Source organism: Clupea harengus, chromosome 10, assembly GCF_900700415.2.
Source record: "Clupea harengus chromosome 10, Ch_v2.0.2, whole genome shotgun sequence".
Classification (NCBI taxonomy): Eukaryota; Metazoa; Chordata; class Actinopteri; order Clupeiformes; family Clupeidae; genus Clupea; species Clupea harengus.
In genome coordinates, this window is record NC_045161.1 from 9,339,882 (window position 1) to 9,366,467 (window position 26,586).

General features: G+C 43.5%; 3 protein-coding genes across 5 annotated transcripts; 2 read left to right on the plus strand and 1 right to left on the minus strand.

The window, feature by feature from the left end:
- The first annotated feature begins 193 nt into the window (after positions 1 to 193).
- si:ch211-221n20.8 (latent-transforming growth factor beta-binding protein 2) lies at positions 194 to 9,382 on the plus strand. 3 transcript variants are annotated; one of them, XM_031575272.2, is made up of 23 exons: positions 194 to 649; positions 1,186 to 1,319; positions 1,456 to 1,507; positions 1,636 to 1,764; positions 1,935 to 2,060; positions 2,226 to 2,366; positions 2,686 to 2,811; positions 3,175 to 3,207; positions 3,508 to 3,630; positions 4,216 to 4,338; positions 4,458 to 4,580; positions 4,853 to 4,972; positions 5,192 to 5,314; positions 5,566 to 5,691; positions 5,964 to 6,089; positions 6,431 to 6,523; positions 6,972 to 7,067; positions 7,461 to 7,556; positions 7,858 to 7,953; positions 8,128 to 8,229; positions 8,678 to 8,783; positions 8,942 to 9,058; positions 9,183 to 9,382. In XM_031575272.2, exons 2-23 carry the CDS (start codon positions 1,194 to 1,196, stop codon positions 9,256 to 9,258), a joined length of 2,379 nt encoding a protein of 792 aa, XP_031431132.1. In that variant the 5' UTR covers positions 194 to 649; positions 1,186 to 1,193; the 3' UTR covers positions 9,259 to 9,382. The 3 variants fall into 3 exon arrangements, with proteins under 3 accessions (XP_031431132.1, XP_031431133.1, XP_012694962.2); XM_031575273.2 differs by having other exon boundaries at positions 1,203 to 1,319; XM_012839508.3 differs by lacking the exon at positions 3,175 to 3,207 and having other exon boundaries at positions 195 to 649.
- Positions 9,383 to 9,955: 573 nt separating this feature from the next.
- Positions 9,956 to 15,324, plus strand: LOC116222083 (alanine aminotransferase 2-like). The gene is made up of 10 exons (XM_031574835.1): positions 9,956 to 10,039; positions 10,646 to 10,735; positions 11,492 to 11,600; positions 12,260 to 12,406; positions 12,781 to 12,860; positions 12,984 to 13,120; positions 13,299 to 13,473; positions 13,863 to 13,997; positions 14,246 to 14,370; positions 15,249 to 15,324. The coding sequence occupies exons 1-10, from the start codon at positions 9,956 to 9,958 to the stop codon at positions 15,322 to 15,324; spliced, it is 1,158 nt and encodes a 385-aa protein (XP_031430695.1).
- A 485-nt stretch (positions 15,325 to 15,809) lies between these two features.
- serpinb1 (serpin peptidase inhibitor, clade B (ovalbumin), member 1) lies at positions 15,810 to 20,453 on the minus strand. Its single transcript, XM_012839494.3, has 7 exons — positions 20,331 to 20,453; positions 19,804 to 19,979; positions 17,928 to 18,065; positions 17,668 to 17,785; positions 17,352 to 17,494; positions 16,907 to 17,059; positions 15,810 to 16,719 (listed from the first exon to the last, which is right to left on the minus strand). The coding sequence occupies exons 2-7, from the start codon at positions 19,969 to 19,971 to the stop codon at positions 16,312 to 16,314; spliced, it is 1,128 nt and encodes a 375-aa protein (XP_012694948.1). The 5' UTR covers positions 19,972 to 19,979; positions 20,331 to 20,453; the 3' UTR covers positions 15,810 to 16,311.
- Positions 20,454 to 26,586: the final 6,133 nt, after the last annotated feature.

Here is a 26,586-nt window from a genome sequence, read left to right on the forward strand (position 1 = left end):
TTAATATAACAGGCAGTTTTTTTAACATTTCAATAGGGGTAAATAAAAATACCCTACATAAAAATAGTCTATGACACAAATTCTTCTATTCTTCAAATTATTGTTATACACAAGGTTGGAATGTGGTAGCTATCACATCTACACGCAATTTTAGTTATATTGTTGGTTTTTTATTCCTGCGTGAAACGGTCTATGCCAACCTACCAATGATAAAGCAGCTGTGTCTTCCTACACATCTCTGATAGTCTCAGTTGATAGTTAGGACAGACATCGACTAAGTTCAGTAAAGAAAACCTGAAATTCCCGTGAAGTAAGGTGGAAACTGAAAATAGGGTTTGGAATTTCTATCACTAAACCGATACCTTTTTGAACAGTTTCGTTTTATTGAAGTAGTTTGTTGTTGATTACAAGTTTTCCTATAATGGAGCACGAGATCCGTCGTGAAATTGCCCTGCGCGTTTGTGAGGAGGCGCGCTTCTGAGCACATGTTTCTCTTTGAAGATAACATGCTTTTCTTCCGGGAATATGGGAATGTGGGAATGGGAAGAGGAAATTCCACAACAGGATGTGGATCACCGCAGGCTCAGCCCCCAGTCTGCAGAGTAGAGCTGTTTCGCGCTGACAGAGTGCAGTCGTGGTGATCTATCGGGTGAGAATCGCTCTCTCTATCTCTTTAGCGCTCTCTCTCCTTCACTCCGTCTCTCCCTGTGAGGGACTGTGTGCTTCTGGTCATGTGTGTGTGTGTCTATATACATCATATATGTACTTTTGTCAGTTTTTGGTGGGTGTGAAACCTTTATATTGTCTTTCATCTCTGTCTGCCTGTAAATCTTTGATCCTTTGTGTGCCTTGAACCATCATGTTCTGACCTGCTAAACTGCTGTGGCCTGGGGGGGTCTGTAAATGCACAGGCTCACATCCACCCTTCTCTCTGCAACCCGCAGCAGGCACAGGGCTACTTCTGCTGCTCTTTATGATTCTCATAAATGTTGGTAAAATGCTGTTTGAAGAAGTGGACAGTTTGTCTAAGAAATAATGTATGAGCTTGATTTTATGTACTGAGTGATGAGTGATGATTTCAGGAGCCTGCAGCTGGACAGGGCCCACAAGAATTTCAGCTGGATGCATGAAATGTAATGGTACATCGTTGATTGTTCATGTTCACATGGGTGTGTGTGTGTTAAGTGTGTTTTATGCTACAGAGAGATATGGACACGGTGTGTGTGCGTTTGCTTCAACTGCTCCTCGTGACTGTGGTGTCTTCTCAAAATGAGAACGAAGTCCTGAAACAGACACTCACAACCATATCCAAGAGTGAGGTGAGATTCGGAAGGTCGAAAGTGTGAACTCCACATCTAACTACCGAGACGTGACTATATACGATTTGTGTTTATATATGTGTTTATGTGTATACATATCTGTCTGTGTGTGAGAGTGGATTTACTCTTTTTACAGATTGACAATGCAGTTTCCAATCTGACTGAGACCAAGCAAGACTTGACAACATGTGAGTGAACAACTGGATTGATTACATGCGCACCAGCCACATTATGGCCATATGTAATCTTTTAACTCTCTCTCTCTCTCTCTCTCTCTCTCTCTCTCTCTTTATCCCCCCCCTCTCTCTTTCTGCAGCTGCCCCATCCACATCCCCACCCCACTCCACTGCTGCTTTTAGTTGTCCTGGAAACCAGGTGAAAGGGGAGGGTGGGAACTGCTCCTGTCCAGAAGGCTTCTCCCTAAAAGACACAGAAGAATGTCAAGGTAGATTTACACACATGCACACACACACACACACACACAAACACACACACACACACACACACACACAAACACACACACACACACACACACACACACACACACACACACACACACACTCCAAAACCTAATCACAGCACATGATTACAGAGGAGTCTCTCCCTTACTCTCAGATGTGAATGAGTGTGACAGGATGGAACCTGGGCCTTGTGGTTTCCATGCCAACTGCACGAATATGCCAGGCTCCTATCTCTGCCACTGTTTCCGTGGTTTCCTGAAGGGCCCAGGAGGATGTGAGGGTGAGGGAATGTCTCCGTTTTGATTTGTTTGTATTTTGTTCTATTGGTGTGCCTGCCTTTCACAATCATTACATTATGAGTGGATGCCTGTCAGATGTGCATGTGCGTGAAAGGTGAAGTTAATACATATCTCATACACGTGTTTATGTTTGTGTGTGTGTGCAGACATAGATGAGTGTGCTCTAGCTGCAGTGACAGGGCTCCAGGCCTGTGGGGGTGGTGCCACCTGTAAGAACACCCTTGGCTCATTCTCCTGTGCCTGTCCAGTGGGACACGTGCTGGCCCTGGATGGAAAGACCTGCGTGGGTGAGTCCCACACATATAGATAAATTCACTGAAGAATGTTCCAAAAGCTTAGCTTTGTGTTTGTTTACAATCCCAAATAAAAGGGTCTTTCATGTTTTAAGTTCAGCACGGTAGTATCTGTTTGCTTTGAAATGGTCTGATTGAAAATTAATTGTAGTGATTTAAATGACTGCAAATAATCTCCCTGTGCTTTATCTATCTCCACCCATCACCCACTTTCTTGTCATCTCTTCTCTGTTCTTGTGTGTGTGTGTGTGTGTGTGTGTGTGTGTGTGTGTGTGTGTGTGTGTGTGTGTTTGTGTGTGTTTGTGTTTGTCAGATGTTGATGAGTGCAGCTTTGAGGAGCGCTGTCGGAGGGAGTTTGGGAATGTGTGTGTCAACACAGAAGGAAGTTACAGGTGTGAGTGTATCACTGGCTTTAAAGAGGACTCCTCTGCCTGCATAGGTGAGTTTACGTGTGTGTGTGTGTGTTTGAGTGTGTATATATATATGTGTGTTTGTGTGTGTGTTTGACAATCCTGTCTGGAAATGTATGCATGTTTGGTTTGGTCCGCTTGAGCTTGCTTACATTAACCTGCTGCTGTGTGCAGGCTATTTTTCTCGAAGGGGTACAGTCTTCAATCTATTTCTTGAGTGTGTTTGTGAGTGTGTGTGTGTGTGTGTGTGTGTGTGTGTGTGTGTGTGTGTGTGTGAAAGAGAGAGAAATGGAGAGAGAGACTGTGTGAGTATTTGTGTGTCTTTTTGTCTGCTGATCAGAGCTTGCTTGCATTAACCCACTTGCTTTGGGCTGAACATCTCTGTCTCTCAGGTGGCTACTGTCTGGGCTACAAAGTGTGTACAGGTAAATCAGCTCATTCCCATAATATATTCCCCTCACACTGCTACCTACAGCACACTGAAAAGATCATGTCATTCCCATTTCAAGTGAACTTTATGTATTTATGTCTTGGCTCACATCAAGTTTAGCCTGCTTGCTTTCTGCATCGCGCTGGCTTGTTTATGTCTTTCTGTACAATGATGTGCGTTTATAAAACTGGAGATGTGTGAGAATAGTTGTCCTTTCTCTAATTGTCTTTCTTTTCATTCTCTCCCCCCCTCTCTCTATTTGTATCCATCTTTTCACACCTACTCCCCTACGTAGATGCGGATGAGTGCAGTGAGATCCCAGACGTGTGTGCTGGCGAGGGTGTTTGTCAGAACACTCTGGGCAGCTACAAATGCGTGTGCCAGCAGGGGTACCGTGGCAACGGCACACACTGTGAAGGCAAGGGTCTACCACAATCCGCACACAGACCACACACAAACATAAGAAGTGACTCATAAATGAAATTGTGTTCAACACACATGTAGGGCTTTTGGTGAGCGGAAGACTTAAGGGCAGTATGTTGTATAAGTAGGTACAAGACATACCACAATGCCACAATCCGCACACGGACCACACACAGACATAGGAAGTGACTCATAAATGATATTGTATACAACACATGTGAGTTAAGGGCAGTATGTTGAGTTGGTAGAATGGCATTTTATGACTTTTTTACATTTTATCAGTATGCTCAGAATTCTCATGAGTAATGGCAGTATATTAAATTGGAAATGGCATGAGGTTTATGACATGAGTGAAGAGTTGCCTAGAACAGTAAAGAGCAGTCTGTTGGTAGTGGAATGGTAACCTGACAGTGTTTTATCAGAAGACAGAAAATTGTCCTGAAGAGTAATGACAATATGTGACATTTGCAATGACGTTGATGACATGATTATGTTGGTCTTATGGAGAGGATTAAAGAGTTACCAGAGTAGGCATACAGACTCACCTTCTCTCTCTCTCTCTCTCTCTCTCTCTCTACAGATGTCAACGAGTGTATGTCCGGTGACCATGGGTGTGATGTACACGCTCGCTGTGGGAATGTTATTGGCTCGTACTTCTGCCAGTGTCACCAAGGTTACGTTGGTGATGGACAGTCTTGCTTCGGTAAATTATTTTAATTGTTTGTGTGTGTGTGTGTGGTATGTATATATATATATGGTTTGGAATAGCTACTGTTGGTCAGAATGCAGATGAGTTGTTTTTGTTGTTGTTGCGGGGGATAGATGTTGATGAGTGTACCCTTCAAAACGGTGGATGTGCGCATACCTGCACCAACCAGATAGGATCTTACAGCTGCAGCTGCAACAGTGGATATACACTGACAGAAACTCTACACAACTGTGCAGGTAAACACACAAACACTAACCCTACAGAATGGACTGCACACTACACGCCCACTAATCCTACACAACTGCACAGTTAAGCACAGACACATGCATCAGCATAAACACTATGAAGTTGTGTTGGTGTGCCTTTGACTATCTACTAAAACAAATTACAACATAAACATAAATGTGCATATGTATATATACACATGTAACGACTGAAACACACACGCACACACACACACACACACACACACACACACACTCACTTGATCACCCTCTTCCCTCCCCAGATGTGGATGAGTGTGCTCAGAGCAATGTGTGTGATCAGACCTGCTCTAACACACTTGGCTCCTTCTCCTGCTCCTGCCAACAAGGTTACCAGCTCCACATTGACAGCCACACCTGTGTGGGTCAGTATAAGTACCAAGTACATACACACACTTACAATTTATAGTATTTATAGTTCCATAGTTCCATCCTGATGACATTTGCAGTTATACTATCACTACATATTGCTGTTAAAGAGTATGAAATGTATGTGTGTGTGTGTGTGTGTGTGTTTGTTTGTGAGTGTGCGTGTGTGTTTGTGTGTTTGTGTGTGTGTGTGTGTGTGTGTGTGTGTATTGCAGATATTGATGAGTGTGAGCTGGAGAATGCTGGCTGCTCTCATGAGTGCAGAAACACACCTGGTGGATACACCTGCCACTGCCCTGCCCCTTTACTGCTTGGCCGAGACAACTCCACCTGCGTCAGTACGTGTGTGTGTGTGTGTGTGTGTGTGTGTGTGTGTGTGTGTGTGTGTGTGCGCGTGTGCGCGTTGAGTGTACAGGTTTCCAACATCAGGCATCAACCCTCTGTGCTGTGTTGTATTATGCGAGTTTGTCGCAGTATGTGTGTATGTCTGTGTCTGATAAAAATATTACAACTATCATTTTGGTTGTAACTATTAAAGTTTTATGTATTGTATTAAAGTTAAGGTCATTCAATAATGTGTTCGGTGCAGATGTGTCATCCTGCGCACTGAGGAATGGGGGATGTGACCACTCCTGTTCAATGGGGCCTGAGGGGCATGTCCAGTGTAGCTGCAAAGCAGGATGGGAACTGGAGTCTGATGCGCGGACTTGTCGAGGTACAACCCATTATGTCTCCATGTATATGTTTTGTGGAATGGTCAGTGGGGGGATCATTCCGGGGAAAATATAGGTATGTTTTGTTTGGTAGAGTATTTGTGGTAGCTCTTCAGTAGCTCTCCAGTAAGTATATAATGTAGTGTAGATCGTAGACTTTGTACAATTTGTGTTTTGCAGTGTGCTTGAAATGTTTGTATGTTTGTGTATATATATATATATATATATATATATATATATATGTATGTATGTGTGTGTGTTTGTTTGTTTACAGATATAGATGAGTGTGTTCTGTTTGGAGGAGGCTGTGAGCAGGTGTGTGTGAACCTCCCTGGTGGTTTTAATTGTAGCTGCAAGGAAGGATATGAGCCGCGGACCGACCAGCCAAATAAATGCCAGCGTGAGTTTCAGCAGCAACCAGCCACACCCATGAACCACATCTAAACCAATTACCTTTCCTCAATTACGGGCAGCATTTTGTCATGAAAAAAGTCAAGAGGCACTGGGTGGGATTTTCAAAATAAAAAAGACAATGGAGTATGCTGATAATTAAATTAACTTTACCACCACAAAGTGACGGGTCAAGGAAACCTTGCTTGGTAACTGGCAGCCAGTCACCGGTCGAAGAAATTCTCCTTCACAAATATTATGTAGATATTAGAAATGAAACCTTTTTTGGCTTTAAGTTATGTAGAAATAGAAATATCAGGTATATGAAATCTGTCTCTTCCCCATTTGTAGCGGTGTGTGAAATTCCATGTCTGAACTCCGGTGTGTGTGTGGCCCCTGACACCTGTGACTGCCCCGCTGGCTACCCCGGGTCTGGCTGCTCAGGTATCTGTGTGTGTGTTGGTGTGTGTGTGTGTGTGTGTGTGTGTGTGTGTGAGAGAGAGAGAAAGCAAGAGAGAGAGAGTGTCCAAGTATGTCTCTGTTTAACATGGACACCTTAAACATATACAACGACAATGGTAGACACATGAAAATATGTGGTGTTATTTTGTTGACTTGGGTGATATGTGTTTACTAGTTCAGTGAGTGGGAGACCGGACATGTCATAGTGTGTGTAACTGTGTTTCAGCTATGTGCTCCCCACCCTGACATGTCATAGTGTGTGTAACTGTGTTTCAGCTATGTGCTCCCCACCCTGACATGTCATAGTGTGTGTGTGTCTGTGTTTCAGCTATGTGCTCCCCACCCTGACCTGTCATAGTGTGTGTAACTGTGTTTCAGCTATGTGCTCCCCACCCTGACATGTCATAGTGTGTGTGTGTCTGTGTTTCAGCTATGTGCTCCCCACCCTGTGCACATGGAGGCACCTGCATGCGCTGGAACATGTGTCACTGCCCTGAGGGATGGACTGGCCAAGGCTGCCATACAGGTGGCTTTTCTAATTCTTATGTAAAGTAGTATTTATTGTTACACCATGTTCTTTATTGCTCTTAGCTTGACTGTTCTCTCCATTGTACGTCGCTTTGGACATACAGTAAGCGTCTGCTAAATGACTAAATGTAAATGACACACACACACACACACACACACACACACACACACAATATTCACATAAACACATAATACACTCTTTGAAATCATGGCAACATCTACTCCCAACATGTGCAAATTTGCCACATTTATTTCACACTCCATAGACACAGATACCCACATTCATGAAAGAACCATTTGAATAGTCCCCTGACCTGAAAGGAACCATTTGAATAGTCCCCTGTCTTGAAAGCGCAGTCCTGCTGTCTAAGACTCCATGTCTGTTTTCTAGCGATGTGTTCATTACCGTGTGCCAACGGGGGGCGATGTGTGTCTCCTGACGTGTGTCAGTGTCCCTCTGACTACACCGGCCCTCAGTGCCTCACCGGTAGGTGTGTGTGTGTGTGTGTGTGAGTCTGTGTGTGTGTGTGTGTCTCCTGACGTGTGTCAGTGTCCCTCTGATTACACCGGCCCTCAGTGCCTCACCGGTAAGTGTGTGTGTGTGAGTCTGTGTGTGTGTATCTGCTTTTGTATGTATCTACAAATGTTTAACGTGTGTGTTTGTGTTTCTGTTATGTGCAATATGTTTTATTTGAATTTGGGCTTGCAGATGACATATTATTATATTAGTTGTTGATAATGTACTGCATGAATATGTATGATGTTTACATGTGTGTTTGTGTGTGTAGCTATGTGTACCCCACCCTGTCAGAATGAGGGACGGTGTGTCGACATCAACAAATGTAGCTGCACTGGAGGATGGCAGGGAACCCGCTGCCAAATAGGTATTCATTCACTCATCTCAACAACATATATTCACATATAAACACCATCATGTACCTCATGTACTCTGACACACACACGTTTATGGGCCGGCCACTAGTCCAAATGGTATATGACGTCTCAGTAGTAGTGTCTGAAAGCGAACCACTGCACTTTCTGTGTGTTATTTGTTGCAGAGCCTGTTCGGTGCCTTAAAGGTTGCCAAAATGGTGGTGTGTGTGTGGGAGTCAACCGCTGCAGATGTCCAGCTGGATTCGTTGGAACGTTTTGTGAGAATGGTATGTGTGTGCGTGTGCGTGTGCGTGTGCGTGTGCGTGTGTGTGTGTGTGTGTGTGTGCTCTCAGATATGTACAACTCTTATGAGGTGAGGGTGGAGAGCTGAATGTCTCCTTTTGGCTCCTTTGTGTGTGGCTCCCTTTGTCCAGCAGTGGGCAGTAGTGCACTCCATCTCATGCATTGCTGCCCAATTGCATGCAAGTAACTGTATGCTCATGAAATATAAACTAAAGTTAGTGTTTGTAATATTATATGTTTTGGAATATATTTGTGTGGCTGTCTATTTGAATATTTAAGTATTGTTAGATTGTAAAGTATTGTAAAGCATATGGTGATATAATGTTTATAAGGTGCATCTGTTTGTTTGAAATGACATTGTCAAATAATATTGTGTGTGTATGTGTGTGTGTGTGTGTGTGTTTGTGTTTCTTCGTGTGTTTTTGTGTGTAGCGGTTATGACCCCCTGTGTTCCCCCCTGTCAGCATGGAGGCACCTGCTCTCCTCACAACATCTGTAGTTGCCCCCATGGCACCAACGGGGGGCGCTGTGAGAAGCTGTAAGTGTATACAAAGGGGATGGTGTAGCTGCCTCAGTCATTGCAAAGTTAAACCACTGGAGGCACTATGACTGTTTCTGCAAGCTCACTGAGATATGCATAATATAGCATATAGACGTCTTCTTCTTTCTCTTTCTCTGTCTTTCTCTCTCTCTCAGTATATGTCCCGTGATGACTATGGTGGTCAGTACCACACGAGGAGTCAGAAAACCAACCAGGGAGAGCTATATGGACCGCTGTGGACCACTAGGAGTGCATCTCTGCACCAAATACAGGTAATGTGTGTGAACTCACACAAACACATACACACACACACGCCCTCACACAGATGCCTAATGAAGCACATGTTTTCACTGTACTAAACAAGCATACTTTCTATTTTGGGTGTTTTCTTTGTAGGATAAATCAGGCACGGGTTTACTTGCAAGCCTACAGAGTGGGATACAAGATCCAGTGTCCAGAGAAAGGAGGATGAGCCTAAAGATGTATTTACTATTGTTATATGCCTTAATACAGTGGTTCCCAAACTTTTTACAGTCCCGTACCCCTTCAGACATTTAATCTCCAGCTACGTACCACCCCCCACCCCTGGGGGTACGCGTACCCCAGTTTGGGAACCGAGGCCTTAATACAACCCCCCCAAACACATACATACACACACACACACACATATACACACACACACACACACACACACACACACAGTCTTACACTACACACCCAAAGAACATGACAACAACAGAGTTTGTTAATAATACACGCATGCTGTCTCTGCATCTTTGAGATGTGCTGAGCAAGCGCAAGAGTGAGTGCCTTTGATCATTTTACATCTACACAATAAATACAGGTTTTTAAAAACAACTTGCCCCTGTGTGTTTATCTGTGGATCCATTTCTGTGTTTGTGTGTGTGTGTGTGTGTGTGTGTGTGTGTGTGTGTGTGTGTGTGTGTGTGTGTATAAATTACAGCAAGAATGAGACAGAGAGACATGCAGAGAAAAGGGGACAGAGTTAGAAACATTTAAATGAACTGCTGACATCTTCAGTTATACTGTGATGTATTAATCCAGAGAAGAGCTTGGCAGCTAGCCAACCCAGCCCCTACGTAAAAACACACACACACGTACTGACACAGTGTGTTGCTAGAAGCTGGTGGTGCTTGTAGGGGTTCAGGATGGCTCTCTTATCAGACGTGGAAAGGTTGTTTGATGAGGAACTACAAAAACAGGCCGATCATATCAGACAACAACTTGCAATGGTAAGTCAGATACATCAAAGTCACTCACACTTCCTGAGATGCCAAATCAAACGTACGGTTGTCAAACATACTCCAGGTTACAGTTGTATTTTGAATTGGAATGAGGCTGAAGGTATAATCTACCTCAGTATTTTTTTTATATCAGGAAACTCCTATTTTTTCTGTTTAATCTACATTGTTCTGAATCTAAATTAGTGTTGCAGTACTCTCAACCAAGAATACTGACTGGTGTATGAGCGTAGTGAATCAGTGGACTGAAATTCAACTTTTTTGGACTGAAACACACCAGGATTATCGAAGTATATGTTGAGAGACATGTAAAGTTACTTTTGCTTTATGACGGATAACTAACTCATGCCATACTCTGTTGTATATACAGTACACCTGTTGTGCTTTGCAGTTACAAAGAGCTTTTTTCAGAACCACGTGCAGTATGCATACACACCTATCCTGACTAATTTCCTGAATGCTTGCTCCAATTGAAGATCCCTTTGATGCATGCTTGCTTGCTCTACACATCTGTCTGACAGCCATAGGCCTCTTTCCTGAAGGAGAACGCCTAATAACAGTGGAAATGAGCTGACATGTGGTTGATATGATCCCCAGGGAGTGAAGAAGGCTTATAAAGAGGTGGTGGATGTCAGCTTTGCTGATGCCCACAGAACAGGAATGACACCCATAACCTTTGTGCGTCAGGTCTGTATGAGTATGTGAACGTGTGTGTATGCAAACAGGTCTGTATGAGTATGTGAACGTGTGTGTATGCAAACAGGTCTGTATGAGTATGTGAACGTGTGTGTATGCAAACAGGTCTGTATGAGTATGTGAACGTGTATGCAAACAGGTCTGTATAGCATGTGAACCTGTATGTATGCAAACAGGTCTGTATAGTATGTGAACATGTGTATGCAAACAGGTCTGTATAGTATGTGAACGTGTGTGTATGCAAACAGATCTGTATGAGTATGTGAACGTGCATGTATGCAAACAGGTCTACAGTTGTAATACTCTGTATGAGTATGTGAACGTGCATGTATGCAATCAGGTCTGTATGAGTATGTGAACGTGTGTGTATGCAAACAGGTCTGTATGAGTATGTGAACGTGTATGCAAGGCAACGTTGTTTGTGTGTGAGTGCATGAAGGTCCGTGACCCTTGGTTAATGTCTACTGTGTGTTAAGTGATTTATTAAACATTCACACTCCTTTCAGTCTGGCTGACACCCCTTACCCCTGTCTGTCTGTCAGTCAGACACACACACGGTTTAATCTGTCACCCACTCTTCACTCAGCATGTGTCTGTGCTTGTGTTTAATCTGTCACCCACTCTTCACTCAGCATGTGTCTGTGCTTGTGTTTAATCTGTCACCCACTCTTCACTCAGCATGTGTCTGTGCTTGTGTTTAATCTGTCACCCACTCTTCACTCAGCATGTGTCTGTGCTTGTGTTTAGGTCCTTGCTGCATGTCTTTATCCGGATCTCCTCCTCGACGACACACTTCCTGTGGATGTGCGACAGAGAGCAGAGAGGATGCTGGGACATTGTGATGGAGGCAGCGTGGGTACGTGTGTGTGTGTGTGTGTGTGTTTAGGCAGAGACAGGGTTTGTGTGACAGGTCGTAAATTAAAAAAACAGTTAAATATCAAGGGGAGGACAAGGCTGACTGCCCATCTGTCTCGCTGGACTGTGTGTGTGTGTGTGTGTGTGTGTGTGTGTGTGTGTGTGTGTGTGTGTTAGGTGCATACTCAGAGTCATGTGGGATGGAGTGTGTGCAGGTTAGTGTGGCAGAATTCATCTCCAGGAGAGACGGGGGCCTGGCCTCTGACCCTAAGAATATCTTTATCTCCTGTGGGTCTCAACGAGGGATAATGGTACACACACACACACACACACAAACACGCACACAAATACACACACACACATAAACACGCACACAAACACACACACACACACACACACACACACACACACACACAGACACAGACACAGACACAGACACAGACACGCACACAAACACACACAGACACAGACACAGACACAGATGTATATACATAAAGCCAAGCCCTGAATTACTATTGCATGTTCAGATGAGAACACATTTTGCTATTCCTTCCTGAATGAAGATCATACTGAAGCTACTTGTGTGGGGAAGTGGTCAAACCCAGCCTGCAGTTATGATCCCTGAACCACACCCTCACACTCTGCCCCGCCTCCTGGAAGGGGTTGGACTAGCTGCACTCCCTTATAGGCTGCAGGAGAAGAGTGGCTGGACTTTGGAGAAGAAGGAGCTTCAACGCGTCATCCAGGCCTCTAGGGGGCGATGTAACCCCAGAGCCATTTACATCTCAAACCCAGGAGATCCTACAGGTCTCACACCTGTGTGCATTTGAACACATACTCTCGCACGTAAACACAGACATATAAACAAGCACATGAACACACATTCTGTTTACATCTTAAAACACAGGTGCACCATGTTCTTACATGTATTCAGATTCTGGATGTGTTTTTCCTCTGTAAATTTGAGACATTTCAGGGTGTCAGGTGTATTTCAAGAGTTCATTTTATTGATTTAAGATTTCAATGTCTGACAGAAGAAAGTTTGATTTCCAACCACAGAGAAAGAACAGAATGATGAATTTCAATGTTGAATCGTGTTCTAAATGAGTGACATTCCAAAGTAAAACACAAAGAATGAAGAAAGTAAGTACGGTCCATTTTCAAAGCATGTTTTCTTTAAGGGCATGTGCACAATAGGAAGACCATACAGGATGTGGTTCGGTTTGCTGCAGAAGAAAACCTGCTGTTATTAGTGGACGAGGTGGGGATTTGAGTGTGTGCTGGTTTAACGAAGCCATACCATGTTTAAGAGAGCATTCATCTGAATGTGTAATAGAATGGCACAGGGCTTTTCTGTGTGTGACCACTATGTGTTTCTTGCCAGGTTTACCAGGACTGTGTGTTTGGACACGAGTGTGAGTTCCTGTCGTATAAGAGGGCTCTCTTTGAGATGGGTCCCGTCTACTCAGGCTCTGTGAAGATGGCATCATTCAACTCCCTCTCCAACGGCACCATGGGAGAGTGAGTATTTCTCACATGATTGGCTGGACATGGGGTTGAGAATGGATGAATTGTCAGGTTAATGTCCACAGATTGAGGTCATGTATGTGTATACTATGTTCATATGTGCTGTGTGTTTGAGCGCTAACAGTGCTAACAGTGCTATATGTTTGGGTGCTAACAGGCCTTTGCTCCACAGGTGTGGCATGAGGGCAGGGTACATGGAGCTGGTGAACTTTGATGATGCTGTGCTGCCATTTGTTGAAATCTTGCTGACTGGTGACATCAGCCCTCCTGTGACTGGTCAGATTGGACTTGATGTCATGGCTGATCCTCCACGCCCTGGCGAGCCGTCTCACAGCAGATATATGCAGGTACACACATAGAATGATATACACACACACACACACACACTCAGTAATTATCAAATCAACAGCTCAGTTAGTGTGTGTGTATGATACTAATTATCAAATAAATGGCTCAGTTAGTGTGTGTGTGTGTGTGTGTGTGTGTGTGATATGATATGATATGATGTCACGCACGCACACACACACTAACTCTCACTCCCTTAATAATTATCCAATCAACAGCTCAGCTAGTATGTGTGTGTGTGTGTGATTTGATAGACACACTCACTCAAATTATCAAATCAACTGCTCAGCTAGTGTGTGTATGATACAGTACGATACACACACTCACTAATGATCAAATCACCTGCTCAGCTAGTGTATGTGTGTGTGTGTGTGTGTGTGTGTTTGTGTAGGAGTTGTTGTCCTGTAAGAATACTCTTAGGCAGAATGTAGAGAGAGGGAGGAACTTACTCAGTTTGCTGCCAGGAATTCACTGCCCACCTGTAATGGGAGGAGTTTACCTGTACACACACCTTACCTTGCCACAGGTAAACACATACACACACACACAATTACACACATTCCCTTGCCATATTAAATATACACACAAATATACCTTACGTTACCACAGATAAACACACCTAAATACTTGTAAATAGACTACACCTCGGTACTGTAAAATACACATTCAAACCATACCAAACCTAGGTCAAATACACTTGATTTAACTTACCTCGACTGCACTATGCTTTGTAATCTTTTCTTTCATACTTTCACACATCTTGTGTGAGTGCAGGTCATGGGAGTGAGTGCTGGGCCACTGTACTGTGGGAGACTCCTAGAGGAGGAGGGTGTGTGTGTGGGGCTTAGCGAGTGTGTGTGTGATGACCTCTCAGCCACAGGAAGCTGCTGGCACATAAGGTAAGATCACACACACACACACACACACACACACACACACACACACACACACACACACACACACACACACACACACACACACACACACACACACACACACACACATGTATGTATGTGTACACACTCACAGACACATTCTCTAATGCACATATTCTGAATGTTGTCATGCGAACTGTAGTATAGTTTGTACTCATGGCTTTGGGTGAAACTACAGCACGTGTCACAGAATTAGCCACAAGTACACACTGCTCTCTTGGGCTCTCTAGTGGTCACCTCGGCACCATTTTCACTTTGGGGTCAAGATCAACCTTTCCAGTTTGTCTAAAAAGTCAAAAATGTTTACACCGAGTGCTTTCCTTAGAGCTCATGTTAAAAGAGTTCCCCACAACTTTAAATTATTTCCCAAAAATATATTTACAAGAGATATAGTACTTATATACTGTATACTTAAGAGACCCGAGTAAGCGTTCTACTCCCCCTTGACCAAAGTTTTCTTAAAACCAAATAATTGTAACCATTTTGAGAGGTTCCTCCTGGTGACAAGCTTTAGAATACATAGTAGTTCTAGGGCACACCCTAGACTAGCTGTCTTGCCTTAGTGGGGTATTTGATTGGTTCTGCTGTGTGACTGTGGTGCATCAGCTAAATAAGGAACTGGTTTGTCACCTGCAATGAGGAACAGTTTAATGTGTGGTGAGGAACAGGTTTATCATGTGGATATTTTGTCAGATTCCTTATCAGGAATTTTGGGTTTACTAACACCATTTGATACCAAACTGTTGGCAATGCCATATTGTTTGTGTGTGTGTGTGTGTGTGTGTGTGTGTGTGTGTGTGTGTGTGTAATTTAGGATTTGTGTCCTCATGCCTCCACATAAGCTGGAAGACCTGCTGGGACGTCTTGGATCCTTTCACCTTCGCTTCCTACAAGAACCAGCACAAAACCAAGACGTGACTCTGTAAACCTAGCATGGCAGTGCCATTTCAAGTATAGAATGGCATGTAAACTGTGGCGGTCCACAGAACGTGACTGCTTATGCATTGGACCCATTCGTGCAAATACTCTTCAAGTGCTGCCACTGTTCTGTTCATTGTTTAAATGACAGGGCTTCATATACACCTTCATCTTTTTACTCATCTTCCTCTTCATCTTCATCTCTACTAGACTAATTGATTCTCAACTGAAAGCATCTGGACTGTACTCTCTTTGAGGACTGAGCTGGTGATATGCAATCTAAAGACCACAAACACACATGGCATAGGGTGGTATTGTGTAGCTCTGTGGACTATGATATTGTGGTTATGTGGACCATGACGCCCTTATACAATCTTTTAGAATCTTCCTGTTGCTAACTTTTCAAGACTTTGTAAGTCATATATTAAAGTTAATTTACTTAACCACCACCAGACTTGCTTACTCCTAAACAGTTTTTACAATGCTTCAGATTTATACAAGTTTATTCAACTTTATTTAAACTCGGAGGCAAACTAGTGACTTTGTGTGACAGACGTAAACCATGAAGAGTTTATAAAATGAGTTACGATGGTATTAGGTTTAAGACAGTACTGGGGAGACTGAGGAGGACTGGGTAATGTCCTGTTCTAAAATGGTACAAACTGATTCTGTTGTGTTACATTACAGTACTACTTATCAGACTTAGTGCTTTGTTATTCAAAATCAGGAGGAATATTTTTTTTTCATTTTGAGAATACATTCGAAAATAAAGTTAACTCTTGGAGTGTGAAACCTAGTCATTTCGACTTTATTCTCAACATATCAACTTTATAATAAAGTTTAAATGGTATTTAAACTTTATTTTTGTCATTTCCACTTTATTCTCAAAATGGCAAAAAAATCCCCTTCATGTGGACCTAATACTCCGTCGTAGGCACAATGGCTTAGTGGTTTCCAATGGAAAAGGTGAGGTACCCAGTTCATCCCTCACTCTGGCCCGCAGTAGCGCCCGAGGAAGAGGATGCTGCGCGTGGGGTTGTGCATGATGAGAAAGAGGAAGGGGTGGTCGGCCTTGAAGTGCTCTTCCTGAATCATGCAGAAGGACGCTACACCAGCGGTGGCCGCCGCCGCCTCTGTGCCCTCCTCGGTTACGTCGCACACGGCGCTGTGCGCCAGCGTGGAGATAAAGAGCCCGCCGTCACCACTCATGCCCGTCAGGTCGGCGCTGGCCGCATCGAAAAGCGAGCCCATGCCAAGCCCGGACATCGTGTCGCCCAGGGAGACGCTGGTCTCCAGCTTGAAGCGGGGCAGATGCAGGACCACATCACTGCCATCGTCAAGGTTGGCGGGGTCTGTCCATTCTAGAAGCTTCTCAATAGTCAGCTTGCTCTCCAGCTGTGGCCATTAAGAAGGGTAAGGTTCCCAATTGAACACAGAGATTGGAGTTTAAGTTTAGGGGTAGCTATCCATTACAGTAGGTTGTGTCATTCTCTCTCTCACTCACACTCACACATGCTTCTTCTCCTCTCTCTGTCTGTATTTATGTCCCCCACTCCCCCCCCCCCCACACACACACACACACCTTGCTTAGAGATGGTTTCTCAGGCAGCAGGATGAACATGCTGAGCTGCTTCTGTGTGTAAGGCAGTTCCAGCACCTGAAGGTTCAGCTCAGGAACCCAGCCATAGGGAAGCTTTGTCACCTGGGACATCATCTGCACCGGCCGAGTCTCAGTCTAAACAGGCACATGTGCACACACACATGCAGGTACACACACACACACAAACATACACACACACACACACAGAAACTTGACACACAGTTAATGTTAACTTTTGAAATACAAATGATATTTGGTGCATGGTCTAATATCATTGGTCTGTATGTGGAGTATATGGAGACACAACGCTTAGACATGTTTAAGTGTGGTGGAATGTGCATGTTTGTGTTACTAAAGAGATTTGTGTGTTTGTGTGTGTGCGTGGTTGTAGAGATCAGTGAGATTGAATGTGTTTCTGTTATTTTACCGAGCTGATCGTGAAGGGCATCTGTTTGGTGTTCTTCTCCCTAAAGCGATGCATCCAGCTGCCCTTAAAGTAGACAGCATTCACCAGAACCAGACGCGTCATTCCTGTCAACACTCCTGCCTTCAGCAGCTCCTCAATCTTATCTGGCACAGCACACACAGAGCACAGGTAAACACACACACACATTTTCAAAGAAACCATGCACAGTCATCAGACATCATGTGTGTGTGCGTGTGCGTGTGTGTGTGTGTGTGCGTGTGCGTGTGCGTGTGCGTGTGTGTGTGTGCGTGTGTATTTCTGTGTGTGTTATCCTTACCCTCAGTCTTGTCCTTCACCCACTGGTTGATGGTGAGTCTGGCCTCCTCAGCAGCCTGGAGGAAGTCCATCGCTTGCAACTCAGCCAGGTAGTTCTTCTCTATCCCTCCCAGGAATTCCTATACACACGAATATATATTTTCTGTACGAATACGAATTTCTGCATGTATTTGCATACACACACACACACATACACACACCAGTTTTGGGATTGTCAGCACAGCTGTAATCATTACACTTGAATGGAGATTCAGTACTTACTGGTGAGAAGCTGAAGGTTTTCTCTCCGAAAAGGCGATTGGCCAGTTTAAGAACATGGGAGGAGCTGGGGGCGGAGATTTTCCCCATGAGAGTGTGAAGATGAGAGTGGACATCAGACACCTGATCGAATCGCATCACCTACACACACACACACACACACGAACACACCTGCTCATTATACATGCATAAAGTGGGGAAAATAAGTATTTGACCCCCTGCCGATTTCGCAAGTTTGGCCACTTGCAAAGAAATGCATGATCTATAATTGTAATGGTAGGTCTATTGTAACAGTGAGAAATAGAATATCAACAAAAAATCCAGAAAACTGCATTTTATAACATTTATGACTTTATTTGTATTTGTGCAGAAATAAGTATTTGAACCCCTAAGCAAACAGCAAGAATTCTGGCTCCCAATGACCAGTTATGTGCCCAAGAAGCACACAGATTAGTCCTCATTAGGCCTAACAAGGTACACCTGATCTCAACTGGTGACGTGTATAAAAGAAACCTGTCCAAAGAATCATACTTCACACCTTCAACCTCACCACCATGGGCAAGACCAAAGAGTTGACCAAGGACGTCAGAGATAAGATTGTAGACCTGCACAAGGCTGGAATGGGTTACAAAACCATCGGCAAGCAGCTTGGTGAGAAGCAGACAACTATTGGTGCATTATTCGTAAATGGAAGCAACACCAAACAACTGTCAATCGCTCTAGGTCTGGGGCTCCATGCAAGATATCCCCTCGTGCGGTATCGGTGATCATCCGAAAGGTGCAGAATAACCCCAGAACTACACAGGGGGAGCTTGTGAATGATCTCAAGGCAGCTGGGACCACAGTCACCAAGAAAACCATTGGCAACACACTACGCCGTAATGGTTTGAAGTCCTGCAGTGCTCGCAAGGTCCCCCTGCTCAAGGAAGCACATGTGCAGGGCCGTCTGAAGTTCGCCAATAAACACTTGAATGATTCTAAGTAGGATTGGGAGACAGGATGTGGTCAGATGAGACCAAAATCAAGCTCTTTGGCATCAACTCGACTTGCTGCGTTTGGAGGGGGAAGAATGCTAAATATGACCCCAAGAACACCATCCCCACCGTCAAGCATGGCGCTGGAAACATTACGCTTTGGGGCTGTTTCTCTAGGGGTACAGGACGACTCCACCGCATCGAGGGGACCCTGGATGGGGCCATGTACCGTGGAATATTGGGCTTGAACCTCATTCCCTCATTCCCTCCCATTGAAAACGCAACCTTAAGGACTTGGAGAGGATCTGCAAAGTGGAGTGGACCAAAATCCCTCCTGAGATGTGTGTAAACCTGGTGACCAACTAGAAGAACAGTCTGACGTCTGTGCTTGCCAACAAGGGTTTCTCCACCAAGTACTAAGTCATGTTTTGCTAGGGGTTCAAATACAGTACTTATTTGCCGCAACAAATGCAAATCAATTCATAACTGTTATAAAATGCTGTTTTCTGGATGTTTTTGTTGATATTCTGTCTCACTGTTAAAATAGACCTACCATTACAATTATAGATCACACATTTCTTTGCAAGTGGGCAAACTTGCGAAATCGGCAGGGGTTCAAATACTTATTTTCCCCACTGTAACTACTGGATGTGTGAAAACATAACAAAACCATACACCTAGCGACCAGTGACCTTTGAACTGTTTGGGCGTATAGCTGCTCTGCCGGTATGTAAGTGCACACACATGGCCTGGGTGTGTATGAGAAGTCAGTATCTATTTTTACTGCTTTTCAACCACCAAGTTTTGCTAGATTCTTCTTTTGAATCTCACCCCCCCTCATCCAAGCACCTTTTGTGTTGGTGAAGTTGCGGCAGAATGATCCTTTCACAATACTCTTTTCCTACCTTGCCCATCTCTGCCTCTGTGCGTGAGCGAGCCCCCAGGTACACCATGGCTAGCGCGGTGCTGATGCTCAGGGGACTGAGGAGCAGGTTGCCGCCGGCGCCGTCCTTGCTCAGGGCGCGGTACAGGTCCAGCGCAAACGCCCCATTGGCACGACTCAACGTCTCCATGGCAACAGCTGCAGCAGACCAGAAGTAGTCAGATATGAGTCTGACCCACTGCGTTAGGCAAGTAACGGTCAAACATGATGATCAAACCACACAGACCACCTGTTTTTGTTTGGAGTGACCAAAACATTTAGAATGACAGGTCTCTCAGAGAAAGTATGCGTAATGTTCACATTACATACATTACATACATAAACACACACAAACACAGACGAGGCAGTACGACATGGACCCGCATTCACACAGCCAACATTACAGTTTACATAAAACACAGACACATGACATGGGAGAGACTGATGTTGAGGCTCCTGTTTGCTGTCGTAATGATTAAATGGAAGAGATTGTATGGTTTCCCTACTTACAGTGGAAGATTAAATCAGGTTAAAAAAGCTCTCCTCGTCTTCCCTCTCACTGACACGCAGTTGGCAGTTGGTTGTTCTGTCTTCTGTATCTTTCCATAGAACTAGCTCTTCCGGCCTTTATTGCCATTGCCACACCCACTGAGTGGATATGAACACCCAGAACTAGGTGCGTGTGTGTGTGTGAGTGTGTGTGTGTATGAGTGTGTTGTGTGTGTGTGTGTATGTTTATAGAGGGAGTAAAATGTGTCTACCTGTACTCATTATGCATGAGAGACATATTGGAGGATCTTCTATTTGACTTTAGGTGTGGTCACCGTGGTAGTAGCACACAGCCATGAAGTGGGGTGAGAGACTGTTCGTGTGTGTGTGTGTGTGTGTGTGTGTGTGTGTGTGTGTGAGTGTAACTTTGTTGGACTTTAGACTTTTCTGATTGAGCTACACATACCACATTTTCAAATCTCTCTTTCTCTTCCTCTATTTTTTCTCTCTCTCTCTCTCTCTCTCACACACACACAGACATAAACAGACACACAGAAAGGTATGAGTGTATTAGTAAGAAATCTCATTAAGAAAAATGTTTTATACACGAGAGAGAGAGAGAGAGAGAGAGAGAGATGGAGAGAGAGAGAAAGGGAGGGAGGAATGAGTGTGTGGGTGAGCGATCTGATAAAAGACATTTTTTCAGAAACACTGCACACACACACACACACACACACACACACATTAACTCTTATATTACTCTCTGACAGCAGCATTAGCAGATCAGAGTTCAGCCAAAATAAAAGTCTCATATACACACATCATCACCACACTCAACAGCACATCAAACACTGTGTGTGTGTGCGTGTGTGGATGAGGTGATGAAATTTGGATATGAGGCTTATTTTAGATCAAATCTGAACTGCTAAAGCTACTGTCAGAGAGCCAAAGCTTCAGGATCGTGTGATACATGTGTTTTAATCATTTCAAATTGCGGTTTTGTGTGTGTGTCTATGTGAGTGTGTGTGTGTGTGTGTGTGTGAGTGTATGTGTGAGTGTGTGTCTGGGGGGCATGCTGTCATGATAGCTATAACTTAAATCCTGTAGATGGAGTAAGTCATAAAACTATGTGATGCACTCCTGTATGCATGTGTGCATATATAGGATAAATGTTTGCAAATTAATTTTCTACTTGAGATCACTTTCTATGGCAGAAACTGTAAAGACTCTTTAATAACAACTGATTTATAGTAGTTAGACTGCAAACTAAACCATACTATACTATACTATACTATACTGTACTATACAATACAAGACGTGCTATACTATATTCTAAATATGAGGTGTCATTGCGTATTTGGTGTCATTGCGTAAATCACAGACTTCATTTCATCAGTGTTGCCATGAAGCAGTATTCATGGGATTTTGAGTACCGTAGTGTCCCCTGATGGCCAGCAGTGTGCTGTTCTCTAGGCCAGAGGTTCTCAAACTGGGGTCCGCGACGCATTGCCTGGGGGTCCGTGAAAAAGACTGGCTTCCAAAGGTTTTAATTTTTTATTTTTTATTTATTGCAATACAGTATACAAAAACATACAGACAAGCAGAGGTGTAAAGTAACGAATTACATTTACTCACGTTACTGTAATTGAGTATTTTTTTTGTGTACTTTGCAATTTTTTCAGTAGTTTTTTAAATCGGTAATTTTACTTTTACTTAAGTAGATTTTTGACTGAAGTATTGTACTTCGCTAGCCTGACGTTGTCATACTCATAATTCTAGTCAGAATATGAGTCTGATACTGCTCCATTGTAGCCTGGATACCAGACCGAACTTAGCCCCGCCCACAACATTTGAAGTCGGGAAGTTCGGTCTGGTGTCCCTCCATTAGGGAGAAATTATCTGCGAACAGAAATGGTCTGACCAATCAAATTGTCAAGGCGGGCTTTATACGATGATGGACAGATGATCAACAGTAACGTAATCAACCGCGTCACCAACACACGGGTTGAATTCGTTTTCAACAAACATGGCTGCCGCTGGAGAGCTGAAATGTATAGATTCGAGTCCATTTGGACATTGACAGTGCATTCATTTTGAAAGAGGAACAGAGAAACGCGATCAAGGCATTTGTCAATCGAAAAGATGTTTTTGCCTTCCTTCCTACGGGATCCGGTAAAAGTTTAATTTATCAGCTGGCCCTGGTCACATACTACGTTGTTCTGATTGGTTGTAGGTAACCAATTGAGCGAAGAGGCATTTTTTCTCTTGGTTCGGTTGAAACACGCCCCATAATCACAGCCCATTGGAGCGGTATCAGACTCATATTCTGACTAGAATTATGAGTATGACATCGTCAGGCTAGCTCCATTGGGCTGTGATTATGGGGTGTGTTTCAACCGAACCAGGAGAAAAAAATGCCTCTTCGCTCAATTGGATTGACCTAGAACCAATCAGAGTAACGTAGTATAACTCATCGGGGCCAGCTGATAAATTAAACTTTTACCGAATCCCGTAGGAAGGACGGCAAAAACATAATTTCGATCGACAAATGCCTTGTTCGCTTTTCTCTGTTCCTCTTTCAAAATGAATGCGCTGTCGATGTCTTCTAAAACAGAATCTACACATCTTAGCTCTCCAGCGGCAGCCATGTTTGTTGAAAAAGAATTCAACCCAAGCGCTCTTTGGTGACGTGGTTGATTACGTTACTGTTGATCATCTGTCCATCATCGTATAAAGCCCGCCCAGACAATTTGATTGGTCGAACAGCTTCTGTTCGGGCATAGTTTCGCCCCCAACGGAGCAATGCCAGACCGAACTTCCCGACCTCAAATGTTGTGGGCGGGGCTAAGTACGGCTGGCACCCAGGCTAGTACTTCGCCAAATTGGAAATCACATCCGTTACTGAGTAAAAAAAAAAGACACTGCAACAACTTTACGAGTTATCACATTCATTTAAGACTCCAAACTGTTCATCGGTAGAGTGCCTCCAGCAAAACTGTTGCAATATGCCTAAGGTACATGTATTTGTATGGCACAGGATGCAAAACTCAGCTGTCAAATAAGGTGATCAACCGATTGACACTGGATACAGTGACGAAACGTTAATACAACGGCAAGGAGTGACAGGATTATCAATGAATAACATTACTTTCTGCGGTCTATGTGCTATTGTTAGCTTCAGTTTCATGGCTCCAAAAACAGCGAAAATAGCTATTTGCTTTGTGAGGCGTCTCAAAATTTTCTTTGTTTTTTCCTGAATGAACAATTATCTTGAACTGACATATTCTTCAAGGTGTCTACAAATTGTGCGTGACGTGATGCGATATTACTTCAAAAATAAAGGCCTTCTACCCAATGAGTTGCGCAAACACTATGGAGATACTAAAACAGCGCCTTGACAAGCAGTGGAGCACTGCGTGGACACTGATGCGTCGCATCATAATGTGCATCTGGCCCTTAAATATAACGTTACAGACCTCTAACGGCCTAAATGTCAGATCTTTAACTTAGCTAATTGAAATACTGGTCGTTTATTGGTTTATTCAATAGTAGTTTCGCAGAATTCCAAACTGAAAGCTTGCTAGATAGCATTTGCCTATTCCAACTTGTATAAAATGTTAGCAAGCTACAGTACGTTAGCATATTATGCTATTTTACACATTTGCTTTTTAGGAGATCCGTTATTAACAATGACTACAGGTTGTTAATGTCTTTGTTAAAAATAAATCTTCAGAATCATCTCTGTTGGAAAACCCTACAATCTGAGTTTTATTGGAAAACCCTACAATCTGCTTGGATAAAAAAATGTATTCCATCAATATGTTTTTATGTAAGGTAAACATTATTTAGCTTCTCAGCACATTTTACAAAAAGATCATTTAAAAATCTATCCTACATACTGTCCAGTAATGCCAAATGTAATAAAATGACTATCTAAAACTCTTGTGATATAAGTACTATATGATTTTAGAGTAAAAGAGTCCAAAAGCATATAACATTACAAATAGCTGGAAGCCTATATGGTTTAATTTGGGATGCGATTATGAAGGGGTCCTTGGAAAATGTTCTGCCCTTTGAGGGGTCCCTGGCCCCATAAAGTTTGAGAACCCCTGCTCTAGGCAGAGTAAATGAGGGTGCCAATGTCATTCCTTTTGACAGACCTCAGGGCCATGACAGGAATGTAAGGAACTATTTGAAGAGTGTGTGTGTGTATTTGTGATGTATGTGTGTTTGTGTGTCTCTGTGTGTGTGAGCATGTGTTCTTTTGTGAGCGAGAGCGGGAGAGATTGGACGTGTAGGGGGAGAGTTTGTGTGTATGGGGTGGGGGATATGTGAGGGAGTTTTAGTCGGAGTTAAAAATTAACACCCAGGAGCAGCTCTGATCTTCTGCTGCAGCCCAGGCACACACACACACACACACACACACACACACACACACACACACACACACACACACACACACACACACACACACACACACACACACACAGGAGAACCATGTGATCACCTGAACCACTATACGAATATACCCCGGTGACGAGTGTCACCTATAATCCAGAGGAAGCCTTCCTAATTAGCAGAGCCAAGTGGGGAGAGCCAGAGGGAGGGACAGAGAGAGACAAGGGGGACAGAGAGAGAGAGAGAGAGAGAGAGAGAGAGAGAGAGGGGGGGGGGGGGGGGAGAGAGAGAGAGAGGAGAGGAAGAGGAGGGCAGAGGGACAGAAAGGGAGGTAGCGCTGAAATAGGAGGCAGGGAGGAGATTTTGAAAGACAGAGATAGAGAGGAGTAACTCAAATGAGAGAGCAAAAAGTGACTGAAAAAGACTCATCCATGAAAAATGGGAGGAAAGGAGGAGATCATTTTAAACATCGCCAGCTATGGGTGAGTGTGTGTGTCTGTTTGAAAATCAATCCACTCAGAGCCTTTTGTTTTAACCATTGTTTTAACCTTTTAAACTTTTGTCTAGCCAGTTCTTTAGAAAAGTCAGTACTTTACAGTTTATAACAGCACTTTATGTGTGTGAGAGAGAATGAGAGTGTATGCTTGTGATCGTTTTCATGCTATGCTGTGTGTGTGTGTGTTGCTCATTTGCGCTGTTAGCATGCACGTGTTAAGATATTAATGTAAGAGGGTTATTGTATGTTTTGTTATGTGTATACCCCTGTGTGTTAAGTTCAGTCTTTTTTTTTGTTGGCGTGTGTATGTGAAACTATGTGTAGTTTTGATAATGTTTCTTTTTGTGTATTTGTGTGTTCTATGATGATGTATGTGTGTCTGTGTGCATGTGTGTCCTTGTGCGTGTGTATGTGTAATCGTACCCCTCTCTTATTCAAACAGCTGTTAGAGTGATGGTGATGATACTGAGATCAGTAAGGCTGAAGCAGGATTAAGTGGGCAGTGTGTGTGTCTTTGTGCGTGTGTGTGTGTGCGTGTGTGTGTGTGTGTGTGTGTGTGTGTGTGTGTGTGGCTGCATGCCGTAACAGTAACACAATAAGCTGGTATTTATTCAGGGCCATGTCTTCCCCTTGAAATGCGTACATGACAGGGCTGTTGCTAGGTTATTAATGAAAACAGCAGTATGCAAATGCCTTTGTACTGTATGTGAATTTGCCCATTTATCTGTTGGCCTGAGTCTGTGGGTTCATTTAGTTAGTTAGATTAATTTGTTTGTTTGTTAGTTCGGTAAGCCTCAATGTGGAGATATTCCTAAATCCCTAGTGGAGGTATATGAGTCCCTAATAATTCATATCGAACAAAATAACAAAACGTTAATTGTGTTTAGAAAATAAGTATCATTTCTCAGTTCCACCCATTATAATGTATTGTGGTGTGTGTGTGTGTGAGTGTGTGTGAGTGTGTGTGAGTGTGTGTGTGTGTGTGTGTGTGTGTGTGTGTGTGTGTGTGTGTGTGTGTGTGTGTGTGTGTGTGAGTGTGTTTTCACTGCTGGTGTGTTAAGTGGAGGATAGCTGAAGCTTATAGAACACATTAGGGGCATCAGGGGAGTGACTGCATGGGGGGCAAGTGTTTCCATGTGGGTTGATTGTGTCTGCTTCAGTGAATGGGAAAAAAATGAAAATATTGTGGAAACTAAATGGAAACTAATTTCTCCCACACTCATTGCTCAGAAGAGGATGTGATTTATAATGTAAAGTACAGTACATATACAGTTGTTGTAAATAGAATATAAAGATAATTACCAAGCAGGACTTATTTGCATGTCAACACATTTAAAAAGAGATGCAAACACATATGAATAGAAAAGCAGTAAATATCTTGTG

Excerpts from the sequence above, each read along its gene's own strand:
- si:ch211-221n20.8 (XM_031575272.2), top strand. The coding sequence starts at position 1,194 with ATGCTACAGAGAGATATGGACACGGTGTGTGTGCGTTTGCTTCAACTG. Across the intron at positions 7,557-7,857 it reads CGGCCCTCAGTGCCTCACCG|CTATGTGTACCCCACCCTGT; the intron begins GTAGGTGTGTGT and ends TTGTGTGTGTAG. Across the intron at positions 8,230-8,677 it reads TGGAACGTTTTGTGAGAATG|CGGTTATGACCCCCTGTGTT; the intron begins GTATGTGTGTGC and ends TTTTGTGTGTAG.
- LOC116222083 (XM_031574835.1), top strand. The coding sequence starts at position 9,956 with ATGGCTCTCTTATCAGACGTGGAAAGGTTGTTTGATGAGGAACTACAA. Across the intron at positions 10,736-11,491 it reads CCATAACCTTTGTGCGTCAG|GTCCTTGCTGCATGTCTTTA; the intron begins GTCTGTATGAGT and ends GCTTGTGTTTAG. Across the intron at positions 13,121-13,298 it reads TCCAACGGCACCATGGGAGA|GTGTGGCATGAGGGCAGGGT; the intron begins GTGAGTATTTCT and ends TTTGCTCCACAG.
- serpinb1 (XM_012839494.3), bottom strand. The coding sequence starts at position 19,971 with ATGGAGACGTTGAGTCGTGCCAATGGGGCGTTTGCGCTGGACCTGTAC. Across the intron at positions 17,786-17,927 it reads AAACCTTCAGCTTCTCACCA|GAATTCCTGGGAGGGATAGA; the intron begins GTAAGTACTGAA and ends TCGTGTGTATAG. Across the intron at positions 16,720-16,906 it reads AGAAACCATCTCTAAGCAAG|CTGGAGAGCAAGCTGACTAT; the intron begins GTGTGTGTGTGT and ends TAATGGCCACAG.